The 13,540-nt window shown below is 40.7% G+C and overlaps 1 protein-coding gene across 2 annotated transcripts in view; it reads left to right on the forward strand.

Moving 5' to 3' along the window:
* The window catches only part of IL1RAPL1 (interleukin 1 receptor accessory protein like 1), a 1,175,651-nt gene that overhangs the window by 1,148,141 nt on the left and 13,970 nt on the right, over positions 1-13,540 (forward strand). For both annotated transcript variants that reach the window (XM_039511406.1, XM_039511397.1), the window contains one exon: positions 72-215. In XM_039511406.1, the coding sequence (XP_039367340.1) occupies positions 72-215 (144 nt within the window). The remainder of the gene's footprint in view (positions 1-71; positions 216-13,540) is intronic.

Here is a 13,540-nt window from a genome sequence, read left to right on the forward strand (position 1 = left end):
TGCAAAATATCTCCAGTGTTACCCTTTCTCCAGTTCTGAATGTGGTTATTACATTTTATAATTCTTTGCAGAGCTGATGTATACAGTTGAGCTTGCTGGTGGGCTTGGTGCTATTCTGCTGCTGCTTGTTTGTTTAGTGACTATCTACAAGTGTTACAAGATTGAGATTATGCTCTTCTACAGGAATCATTTTGGAGCTGAAGAACTAGATGGAGGTAAGGCAGCTTCTCAGTATATTTCCTACTTTCTACATTTGTCTGGCTCTTTTTTCAAGTGGTTAATTTTCATTGTGGAGTAAGAAGTGTTAACAATGCGGCACCATCAGTGGCGTTTCTCTCACTGCATTAGGCACTGCATTGAAAATGCATCCCTAGACAGCAGATTAGAAGCAATGATTGTTTGACTGTTGCATTTGCTGCTCTGCAGATCTCCAGGAGACACCTATATCTTTTAGATTTTTACTGCCAATACCAAATGTAAATTACAAACATTCTATCAATATTGAAAGCGAACTTCACTTCCCCATAAGCAAGTGAGTGTCTCCTCTAATTATATTCCCCCAAAATGTTAAGAGGCTGAAGTGAATCTCAATTTGCTCCTTGTTTAAGCTGATCAGTTTTGATAAACTGTACTGCGTGTTTTGGAATTTACCCACCAGTCTATGCTCTTGAGTTTATTACTTAACTGTTTAGAGAGTGGCTCATGTTGATTAAACTAGTTGTTCTGCAGATGTGGTGATTCAAAGACACCTAGTTTAAAGAATAGTAATTGGCATTATTTGCACTGACCTATATCTGAATTATACCCTGCTTTTACCATTGAAGAAAAATGTTGTATTTGTCTCTAACCACACTAATCAGTGTCACAGCTGAATAGCAAACTAGGTTGAACACTGGGCTTTGATTAATTAGGCTTTGTGCCTTCAATCAGAATTCTTGCTGTTTCAGACTGCTACCATATGTGTGGTACACTATATCCTTATTTACTAAAACCCTATTGAAATAAGGGTGTTAGCCATTATTGAAGATACAAGGTTTGGATAGATCAGGGTTTCTCAAACAGGGGTCGCTGCTTGTGTAGGGAAGACCCCTGGTGGGCCGGGCTGGTGTGTTTACCTGCCCCGTCCGCAGGTCCGGCCGATTGCAGCTCCCACTGGCTGCGGATCGCTTCTCCGGGCCAATGGGAGCTGCTGGAAGCGGCGCGGGCTGAGACTTACTGGCCACCGCTTCCAGCAGCTCCCATTGGCCCAGAGCAGCGATCTGTGGCCAGTGGAAGCCACGATCGGCTGGACCTGTGGATGGGGCAGGTAAACACAGCGGCCCGGCCCGCCAGGGGCTTTCCCTATACAAGGGGCAACCCCTGTTTGAGAAACCCTGGGATTGATGATATCGTGTTATATTTTATAGTGGGATGTGTGTGGGATGGGAGACGTTAGCCAAATCTGTCACACTGAGGATGAACAGAGGCAGTAAAATTGTAAGGGCTTGTGTAATGTTATAGGATGGTGCACATTACACCTAAAATCCCCAGGAGTTGACCCACTTCTCCCTGTAGTATAAAAATATGCAAAGATGTGAAAGAGAGAGTGCCCAAACAACAAAATTAGAAACAAGTAATCTCACCTGCTACACACACACACCCACACACACAAATATATCAGTATATTGCATCAATGTGTCACCTTCTACTGAGAGATCACAAAATGCTTTGCAACATTAATGTGTTAATTCATATAACACCCCAGTGTGATAGATTAGTATTTCTACTCTCACGATGAGGAAACTGAGACGTAAAGAGGTTGTGACTTGTTCAGCATCACACAGGTTTTTGGTAGAACCTGCTTCCCTAAGGAACCAACCAACAAAGCAAACTCTCCTCTCTCTTTGTATGGACCCTTCTCCAGCTTGCGGTTCTTGCTTTCTAGAATTTGAAAACTCACATGGTCAGAAACATTACACACTAGTCTTGTAACTTCATTCTGAGGTCAAATCTCCCATTTAAAAATAGTAACCTCAAAGCAGTCTTAGCAAGAAACTGAGTTAGGTTTTTGAAGAGGGAAAAATTAATATAATTGTCTATTTAAGTCAGTCTTCTTAGTAAAATAGATTCTGCCATTACAGCGGGTAGAGAAGATGTTCTCTTTAGATAATAAAAACAGCAGAAAATGTTATGTGCTTAACTGTGGTAATATGCTAAATGAAATATTACTCTGAGATGCCAAACAAAATATAATGTATTGAATAAAGTGGAGTACATCAAAAGCAGAAAGAAAAACCTATTGTACTGAGGGAGTTACTGCAGCTGGACTTTTTACAATAAGTGTCTGTTTCACTTAAGTTCTCAAAATTAATGCACATGTAGGAAGACATAAAGGAAATGCCTTATGGACCAATACTTTACACTTTGTATAGGAAGACGTTGTAGAAGTAGGCTCCTGTCCTTTGTAGTTTTTATTACAAATAGGCATTCTGCTTCACTGTTCTTTCCAGAGGCTCGCCACAAAATGCTATTTTTCAAAATTCTCCCTATCCGTATCCGTATCTCCTGAGGGACAGTAGCCATGTGCCCACATATTATCCATAATTTACATCATGTTCTGTCATATCTCAGCATAACATTTAGATAAGCAAACATTAATGTATTCACAGGCTCTTTTTGTACAGTGTGCTGAATCCATAGAGGATTCCAAACACTCCAAAATTTAGATCCAATTCAATTTCTCAGCAGAAGATATCCCTCAAAATGCAACGTTCAGTTTCTTTCCTGATTGGAGAGTGAGTCCTGCAGGATATCAAAGCTCATCATGTTCTCTTCTCTCTTAGCCTTAGAAGAAAACTGCATTCATTTTTCTCATCATTGCAATCTGATTCCTTTGCAATATTGTGGGTAGATTGAAAGATGTATTTGAAAGAAAAGCTTTTTACCCTTAGGGTGAGTGTAACTTAACCTCAGTAAATTCTATCAAGCTACTGCAGGTGTTCCTTCACAGTTGCTGATCCCTCCCTCTAACCTCAAATTTGGATTATACCACATGACCCTACCCAAGGAACTAGGCCTTATTTCTTGACTCTCCAGCAAAAAATCTCCCTCATGCTTCACTGTTGTCATGTACTCAAGCCACCTTTGTTCCCAATCGCCAGTTCCCTGCCTCTCCCCCGGAGTTAGCAGCTCTCATTGTACTTCGCATCCCCCTCAAAGTGCCAGTTCTATCTCTCCCCTCTCCCCACGACCAACTCCTAGCCCTCAGAATATTCAGTTTCTAGCTATTATCCACATGGAAATTCATAGAATCATAGAAAGGGGTCTCAGGAGGTCATCTAGTACAACCCCCTGCTCAAAGCAGGACCAATTCCCAACTAAATCAGCCCATCCAGGGCTTTGTCAAACCTGACCTTAAAAACCTCTAAAAAAGGAGATTCAACCACCTCCCTAGGAAACACATTCCAGTGCTTCACCACCCTCCTAGTGAAAAAGTTTTTTTCTAATATCCAACCTAAACCTCCCCCACTGCAATGTGAGACCATTACTCCTTGTTCTGTCATCTGGTACCACTGAGAACCATCTAGATCCATCCTCTTTGGAACCCCCTTTCAGGTAGTTGAAAGCAGCTATCAAACCCCCCCTCACTCTTCTCTTCTGCAGACTAAACAATCCCAGTTCCCTCAGCCTCTCCTCAAAAGTCATATGCTTCAGCCCCCTAATCATTTCTGTTGCCCTCCGCTGGACTATCTCCAATTTTTCCACATCCTTCTTGTAGTGTGGGGCCCAAAACTGGACACAGTACTCCAGATGAGGACTCACCAATATCGAATAGAGGGGAATGATCATGTCCCTCAATCTGCTGGAAATGCCCCTACTTATACGGCCCAAAATGCCATTAGCCTTCTTGGCAACAAGGGCACACTGTCTACTCATATCCAGCTTCTCATCCACTATAACCCCTAGGTCCTTTTCTGCAGAACTGCTGCCTAGCCATTCGGTCCCTAGTCTGTAGCAGTGCATGGGATTCTTCCGTCCTAAGTGCAGGACTCTGCACTTGTCCTGTTGAACCTCATCAGATTTCTTTTGGCCCAATCCTCTAACTTGTCTAGGTCCCCCTGTATCCTATCCCTACCCTCCAGTGTATCTACCGCTCCTCCCAGTTTAGTGTCATCTGCACACCATCCTCCAGATCATTAATGAAGATATTGAACAAAACCGGCCCCAGACTGACCCTTGGGGCACTCCACTTAGACATGGAGCCATTGATCACTACCCATTGAGACCGACGATCTAGCCAGCTTTCTATCCACCTTATAGTCCATTCATCCAGCCCATACTTCTTTAATTTGCCGGCAAGAATACTGTGGGAGACCGTATCAAAAGCTTTGCTAAAGTCAAGGAATAACATGTCCACTGCTTTCTCCTCATCCACAGAGCCAGTTATCTCATCATAGAAGGCAATTAGGTTAGTTAGGCATGACTTGCCCTTGGTGAATCCATGCTGACTGTTCCTGATCACTTTCCTCTCCTCTAAGTGCTTCAGAATTGATTCCTTGAGGACCTGCTCCATGATTTTTCCAGGGACTGAGGTGAGGCTGACTGGCCTGTAGTTTCCTGGATCCTCCTCCTTCCCTTTTTTTAAGATGATCACTACATTAGCTTTTTTCCAGTCATCTGGGACCTTCCCCAATTGCCATGAGTTTTCAGAGATAATTGCCAATGGCTCTGCAATCACATCCGCCAACTCCTTTAGCACCCTCGGATGCAGCGCATCTGGCCTCATGGACTTGTGTTCGTCCAGTTTTTCTAAATAGTCCCAAACCACTTGTTTCTCCACAGAGGGCTGGTCATCTCCTCCCCTTACTGTGCTGCCCAGTGCAGCAGTCTGAGAGCTGACCTTGTTCATAAAGACAGAGGCAAAAAAAGCATTGAGTACATTAGCTTTTTCCACATCCTCTGTCACTAGGTTGCCTCCCTCATTCAGTAAGGGGCCCACACTTTCCTGGTGAATCCATGCTGACTGTTCCTGATCACTTTCCTCTCCTCTAAGTGCTTCAGAATTGATTCCTTGAGGACCTGCTCCATGATTTTTCCAGGGACTGAGGTGAGGCTGACTGGCCTGTAGTTTCCTGGATCCTCCTCCTTCCCTTTTTTTAAGATGATCACTACATTAGCTTTTTTCCAGTCATCTGGGACCTTCCCCAATTGCCATGAGTTTTCAGAGATAATTGCCAATGGCTCTGCAATCACATCCGCCAACTCCTTTAGCACCCTCGGATGCAGCGCATCTGGCCTCATGGACTTGTGTTCGTCCAGTTTTTCTAAATAGTCCCAAACCACTTGTTTCTCCACAGAGGGCTGGTCATCTCCTCCCCTTACTGTGCTGCCCAGTGCAGCAGTCTGAGAGCTGACCTTGTTCATAAAGACAGAGGCAAAAAAAGCATTGAGTACATTAGCTTTTTCCACATCCTCTGTCACTAGGTTGCCTCCCTCATTCAGTAAGGGGCCCACACTTTCCTGGACTTTCTTCTTGTTGCTAACATACCTGAAGAAACCCTTCTTGTTACTCTTAACATCTCTTGCTAGCTGCAACTCCAAGTGTGATATGGCCTTCCTGATTTCACTCCTGCATACCTGAGCAATATTTTTATACTCCTCCCTCTTCATTTGTCCAAGCTTCCGCTTCTTGTAAACTTCTTTTTTTGTGTTTAGGATCAGCAAGGATTTCTCTGTTAAGCCAAGCTGGTCACCTGCCATATATACTATTCTTTCTACACATCGGGATGTTTTGTTCCTGGAACCTCAATAAGGATTCTTCAAAATACAGCCAGCTCTCCTGGACTCCTTTCCTCCTTATGTTATTCTCCAAGGGTATCCTGTCCATCAGTTCCCTGAGGTAGTCAAAGTCTGCTTTTCTGAAGTCCAGGGTCTGTATTCTGCTGCTCTCCTTTCTTCTTTTTGTCAGGATCCTGAATTCGACCATCTCATGATCACTGCCTCCCAGGTTCCCATCCACTTTTGCTTCCCCTACTAATTCTTCCCTGTTTGTGATCAGCAGGTCAAGAAGAGCTCTGCCCCAGTTGGTTTCTCGAGCACTTGCACCAGGAAATTGTGCCCTAAACTTTCAGAGCTCTATAAGATTACTAGGGGGCAGCATGTAATAGAGGAAAAAGTATGTGTTTGGAAACCAGAAATTCCTCCATTTTTAATCCTGAATCCATCACTGACTTGCTCTGTAACCTTGGAAAGTCTCTTCTGTATCATTTTACCCTTCTGCTAATTGTAGACATATTATATTTTGGAGTGTTAAGAGAACTAATGAATGTTCTATAACACTGTGAAAAAACAGCCCAAAATTTTCAAAAATAGGAGCTTACTGGGAGCTTCTGCATGCTCAACACTTTTGAAAATCAGGCCATGTAGAAAATCAGGCCTAATCATAGATTTAAGAGTCTAAGTATTTTCAAAAATCTTATACATAGATTTCTATGTAAGTGCTAAGTATAATAATATTACAGTCTACTGCTAGTTGAAGCTACCTTGACAAGGTATGACATAACTTGTGCCACTAGAGTACACAAATCCCAGGGTGAGAGATTTCATACCAGTTCCCATCCTGCTATAAAGCTAGTTTAACAGTTAATATTTACACAAAAGGTTTAATATTTATATTTTTCAAGGGCCACCTTAGAAACTGAATGATCTCCAGCATTGCCTTTTTTCCCCACTACTAAAATAATTGTAATAACTTAACCAATTGGTATACTCAAAGCAACAGAAAAAAATGCAAAATCTTCATGCTAGATGATTCCATAACTTCTTTCTCCTTTCTTCTCTTTGAATATACAAAAGTCTTGAAACAAGAAAAGGAAGATGCTTTACATATACATTATATATACATATATGTTAGATGTATATATTACATATATTTAAAGTATCGTATGTATATGTACATGTATATGTGTGTGCGTGTATATATGTATATAAATGTTACACCTCTCTTGATAGGGAGTGAAATCCTGGCCCCATTGAAGTCAATAGGCATGCCAGGATTTCACCTAGAAAATCTTGCCTCTGGATAACAGTGCCATCCTCTGTGCAAAAGTCTTTAATTATTAGGCTTAGATTCATTAAACTGAATGAAAGGCATTTCTCAACTGAAGCAGATGTTTACATACTAGATTCCAGTTGCAATAAATCCATATGGTATCTCCATCTGGAGAAATAGTCTCTAAATACTGATGTGGACACAGAAACAGTGAGACATGCTTGCCAGAATATGGTTAAATGTGGATATCATGACTTCATTAAACTATTAACCAATGAGGAAACACTACCCATCAGAACTGTTCCAGTGGCCCTGGGTTGTACAAACCTACAGTGGGTCTGAGACCATGCTCTTCTACACCCCCAGGCCTACTCAGGGACACTGGGTGGAAGCCAGAGTCCCAGCCTATTCCCCTCCTGCATTCAGGATGTAGGAGGGATGAGATGAGGAGAGCCCCGTGCTGTGTTAGACATGGAAGCAAACCCTTTCACCATGTAATGTCATGGTCAGTGCCCCTGCCCGAAATGCACATTGGGTTACAGAAACCTCAAATCAGACCCTTTTTTTAACCCACCAACCACAATGGAAATGCCAAAGTTGCAATAAATGTAATGTAAATTCAAAAACTCGCGCTCTGGGGTGCTGGATGGAAAGTGAAAAAAAAAACCCAAAACATATAGCCATTGTGCTGTATGGGAAAAATCCCTTCCAGTCCCCAAAACAAACTTTGGCAATAGGCTTAGTACCTGGCATAGGAAGAGATCCAGTTCACCAGATAAGAGTGGGGAAGGGTGGGGCTTGAGCAAAGCAAAACTGGCTACCATCCAGCAATGGGCAGAAACGATCCCTCCTTCCTACTCTCAGGTCCATGTGGGTCTGTCATGAGCTCAGTCATTCACAGGCAGCAGAATCAGGTAGGACCGAATCAGAGCCTGGATGGTGTGGGAGACTGCCTCCTCCTACCCCCACCCTGCAGGCCATTGGGATGGAAGGGACAGGAGAACCAGTGGAAGACTGAGTTTCCCCCGGTGCCTTGGCCCACACCCAAGGCAAGTAGAGGAGGTGGTCCATGTATGCTTACTACTCCCAGACCCATTAGTCACACACCCCAGTTAGTGAGCAAAGTGGGCAGGCTTTAGTACAATCCACGAACTTTTCAGCTGAACTCAGAGTAACAATTTAAATTAGAGGGAGCAGTACTTACAGTCTAAAAGAATCAATAAACTCTCAAACTGAAGAGTGAAAACGCAGAAGGTGATCAGCCCACCCTGAGTGGTTTTATTTAAAGGAACAGGTGGGTAGGAGAACTGAATATAAGAAATATAAGAAATAGAAAAAGGCTGAATAAACAAATAAACAGATTAATACTATAAAACCCACCTATTCTCCGAGCCATCCTCACAAAACATTAACACCCATTATGGGTGGGGTGAGTGGGGCAGCCACCTAGGGCGCAAAGCCACAGAGGCAGAAAAATGAGGTAGAAAAACTATGAAAGAAACTATAGGAGGTGTGAAAATGCTTGCTCACCCCAAATGCTAAACTGCCTAGTTATGGCTCTGTCATTATGGGTTGGCTAAGATTGTACAATACAATATATTGTTGTCAGGATGCAGTGGAAACAATTTCAGTTTTTTAGAGTAATAATGTTGGCTAAGTTGGGGATGGTGCGACATTGTAACACTCCCATGAGATCCCACAGAATGAGCCACTCTGTACCAGTGAAGCTTGGGAGTCCTCTTACTAAACTGCTATCAGATGTTATGCATTCACTTATCAAATGATGATAAGGAGGTCAGAGTGCCCTCTCTCACCTCATAACAGACCCTCCACTCTTGCCTCAGTCTTCTCGCTGTGTGGAGTATTCACTGGATGTGCCTCCTGGCAGCATCTTTCAGATGGGGTCTTTGCAGGGGAGGATATAACAGCTCTAAATGAGAACTGTGTTGCCCTCGTCAGCTCTCTAACTCAAGCTTCAACTTGGAGAAATGCACCAGGCTTTGCATTGATTCAGAAGGTCAAGGAAAGGAGAGCTTCCATTGCTTTTGGCACTGGGAGCCAAATCAATGCTTAACGTAGAAGGCTTGGCAGGGCAGTTTCTGTCTTGGAATCACTGTTGGAAGTGGGACTGGGGACTGCTTATACAAACCACCTCCCTACAGCACTTTCTCCTTCACCCCCACTTCTGCAGCAAAATACTGGCAATGCTCACATGGGATCATCCACATCAGATTTTGTCAAGACAAAAGAAGGTCAACAATAGTTCTTAATAACTTCTGTGGTTTGTGAGTTAAGCTGAACAGGAACAAGGCACTTCTTATTCTGAAACATGTGGAGGTAATCAGGAACAACTCCATGTGTAGACAAGCCCATGCATTATGAAAAAAAAGGAAGACACCTTTGAGAATCTTTTAATATAAATTAAAATACCAATACCTTGGGATATAATTTTTGTAAATGGTCTAGGCATCTTGGAAAGTATTTTTGTTAATGATTAGGCCATACGGGTATGACAACTCTGCGATTCCTGCTGAAGCTAGTGACACATTCTCAATTACAGAATCTCCCCTGGGGACCAATGAAATAACACTGCAACAACAACCTCAAGTGTGCATATGAGTTCTAATTGGCTGCAGGCACAGTTTGCTAATAAGAAATGTTATTTCTTGAAGCTCAATTTCAAATTTTATCAAATAAAGCAGTTAGACAAAAATGCAGCTTTAATCCTTCCAAATGTTAGTAGTAGAATTAGTGGTAGAATTATACAAAAACAGGATTTCTCCTCTTAATTAAAATTTATATTCTCACAGTGTCGACTCACTTTAAATCTTTTTAGTTTTAGGCATTTGGCTGCATTTGAAATGTCATTCAAAGAGTAAAATGACAATTTATATCTGCAGATGGGGGTTTGTAGCTTGTATCCATGAAACTTATTGGTTAAAAGAAAAATGGGTTCTATTGTTAGTGTCTCCCTAATTTTTTTTATTGCAATTAAGGCATAATTTTAACTGAAAGTCACTAAAAAATAAGTATCAGAGGGTTAGTCATGTTAGTCTGGACCTGTAAAAAGCGACAAAGAGTCCTGTGGCACCTTATAGACTAACGGAAGTATTGGAGCATAAGCTTTCATGGGTGAATGAACATTATCATAGTAATGTTCCTTATAAGATTAACTGTTCTAATAGAAAAGGTCACCCTAGCATCTATTATGTTCTTTTGAACCCAGAGTAGTCTCAAAGATATGAGAGATTTGAAGATCGCAGCTGGCATAACCCAATCTAGCAGGTTTAACTTGAGGTTAGTAGTGCTGTGTGTTAGGGAAGGGACATGAGTGACTGTACTCCTTCCATACATTTTTTTTTTAAGCCTAAGGAAAATTGGAGACTGTTTCAAGACAGAGGCTGAGGGTCTGTGTCTCCAAACCATTTTTTCCTCATTCTAATTCAGTAAATAACTGATTTTTTCAGATTCCTGGTAGTTCAGGGGGTGGGGAAGAGAGAGATTGGATTCAAACCGAATTTGAAAATTCTGACTAATTTCAGGAAATTGAAAACATCTATTTTGGGTGGAACAAACAATTTAATTCAACCTGAAACATTACAAGGTTGGATTCACAAAGTGGCCAAAGGAAGAGGTGGTAATGCCTCCCTTGTAAGGTTTAGCCCAGTGGTTAGGGCACTCAGCTGGGATGTGGAAAACCCAGGTTCAATTCAACTGTTTCCCTGATGGGGAGAGAGGATTTGAATAGGGAAAGGGAATAGGTGCTTAGGGAACTCTCCGACACCTCTTAGGAGAGTTCCCTAAGCACCAGACTGTGGGGTGTTCTGATGTGGGACTCTCTGTTAAAGTTGTTCCACTTTCGATAAATAATTAGTCACTGGCACAAGGACATGAACCTGGGTCTCCCATCTCCTTGTTGAGGGCTGTAAGCAGCAGGCTATAGAGATGCTTTCTTTCTCTTGCCCACAGACTATTTAATTATTTCTACAAAAATGGCTTCAACAGAGGAAACTGAGAAAATCTCAACCTACGCTACCCACCTGTGACTAGAAAAGCAAAGCAAACCTCACCCTTGTAAGGCTGCCTCCCAGTTCACAAATAGCATTAGTCTATTAATTCATCCAAAAATAATGCAGTCAATATTTTTACTCGTGTTTAGTCTCTGCTGACCTTTCATAGATCACTCAGGTAGCATATAGTGCATGTTCATTCTTTGGATACCTTATAGTAATATTCCTTTTGTAGTTTTTGCATTCGACTGGTAAACATTTTTCAGCAATAGAGAGAATAGTTAATATCACTATCTTTTAAATGTCATAATCTTTTTAGAACTCTAAAACCCTTATCGGAGTGTTTAGGTTTTCATATCAATCTTCTAAGACTCTAATGTATCTAATATTTTATTTAACAAGTAGTAAATCTTCAGAAGTAGAATTTAATTTAAATTTTTACAGTTAATGAGAGCAACTGAGAGTGCATCTAAACATGTTTTTTTTTTTCTAATTTCATTAGGAATATGAAATTAGAATAAAGCTCAGTAAAAGATCCACCATTAATAATAGATTACTCGGTTTGGTTTTGTTAATTAAATAATATTCTGTCTGGTGTATCTATCAATGCCATATTTGAGTTTTGACAATTGCAAGTCAGCAAAAATATAGATGATAAAATTTGTATGTTTGCAATAGTGGCACTGTATTAATCTTTCAGACCTCTTACACCAGATTTTCACTTGCTCTCAATTATTACCTGTTTTCAGGCAATATCAGCTGTGTTTCAGAAATTCATTTTTTTAGGGAAAAGGTTTATATTAGTATTCATATAAAACACCCTAGAAGCAGTGTAATTTAGTAATTTATCATGAGATTTAGGCTTCTAAAATTCAAAAAGAGTTAATTGATTGGAAGGTAGCAAAAAAATTAACTACATTAAAGCTCATTACAGAATTGGTTCACTTGCTATTTAAATGTGTGTGGCTGGGGGTAAGATGTAGCAGGGCCATTAACCAGTTGAGAACAAAGTTCAAATCCAAACCTCAGTCACTATTGAAACAACGTAATCCCAAATGTTGCATGTCACAAAGCCACCAGATAAATTAGCATAATTGTCTTTGTTCAAAAAGCTGGAAATATATTAGCTGAGCTGCTATATTTAGGGATTTTTTCTCATTACATGCTTGCACTACGGCTACCCCAATGCTAACAGTCCCTTATTTTCAAAAACACTAAAATTGACTCACCGTTATTTAAATGCATGATGAGTTTCATTTTTCTATTAGCCTTCAATAAATGTTAAGGGAAGAAAACTTTTTTAAATTTGCAAAGACTCATCATTACTTTTAGATTCTCCGGATGCCCATGTAGTCAATCAAACATTTCAATTACACTCTTCACTATGTTGAGGGAGATGGAAAATACATGCCTGCAATACATTTGGTGTATTAGCAAATTATGAAGCTCACTCAAATTAGAACTAGTTAATATTGTTTTGAAATGGCTAAAATCATTGGGAAAATCTCTCAATTCCTATTTAAATAATTTCTTATCAACCAAGGTAATTAAAAATAGCAAAGTTTGCTGTATGAAATTGCCTTTGAATCAGTATGGCATTGATGAATCTGGTCTCTTATTTCTATTTCTTTTCTTGAAATCCTAGTTATGTCTGAATCTATACTATGCTGAAATGTACTCTGGGGAAGGAGGAGAATTAGTTATCCATCAAGTTTTCCATTGATCTAGAAATGGAACATCTGCTAAAGTCAGAAGTGGCTTGCTGGCTACATTTAGCAGCAAAGGAATCTGCATGTGATCAGCTCTGTTCAATCTAGTAGAGGTTTCTGCAGTCAATATTAATTACTCTACAGGATTTCAGGAGACATGAGAGAGATGAAGAGCCTAACTAGCTGTAAAGTTCATTAAAAGTAAACCCTGGACCTAGCAATGCTACTTGTGACATTTGTCCAAGCAGTGTTGTTTTTTTCCATGTTAACAGCTTCATGGTCAAATACATTGCATCTGCCACACGGCAGAATTTGTGGTCTGCTTCAATGGGGCTGACCACAACCAACTGACTCACATGCACTCCATCAAATGATATTCCTGTAGACTTTTATCCACAAGTATAATTCTTATGGCCTGATTCAGCAAAAATATCTGCAGTTGTTAAGGCCATTTAAGTCCTCAAAAGCCACAGGAGGCTGAATGGTGGCCAACCTGTTAATAGGTAAGGTGTGCACATAATAGCACTCATTCCAAGTAGAGTCTATCATTCAGCCCCTGGAAAAGTGTAAGACAACTTTTGTGCATTGGCTCAAATCCTTTTGCATGTACAGTTGCTGAAAGAGAATGCATACAGATGCATATTTACATGCTCAATAACCATTTACTCACATGGGCATAATAGATGCAAAAAGATCCATAACGTTTGGGTCTCGTTTTATGAAATCTAGTTACAATAAGCCATTTAAATGACTGCTACACAGGCGGTTCTTGCCCCTTAAAATCAGAACAG

The sequence above is a fragment of the Mauremys reevesii genome, linkage group 1 (assembly GCF_016161935.1).
Source record: "Mauremys reevesii isolate NIE-2019 linkage group 1, ASM1616193v1, whole genome shotgun sequence".
Taxonomy (NCBI): Eukaryota; Metazoa; Chordata; order Testudines; family Geoemydidae; genus Mauremys; species Mauremys reevesii.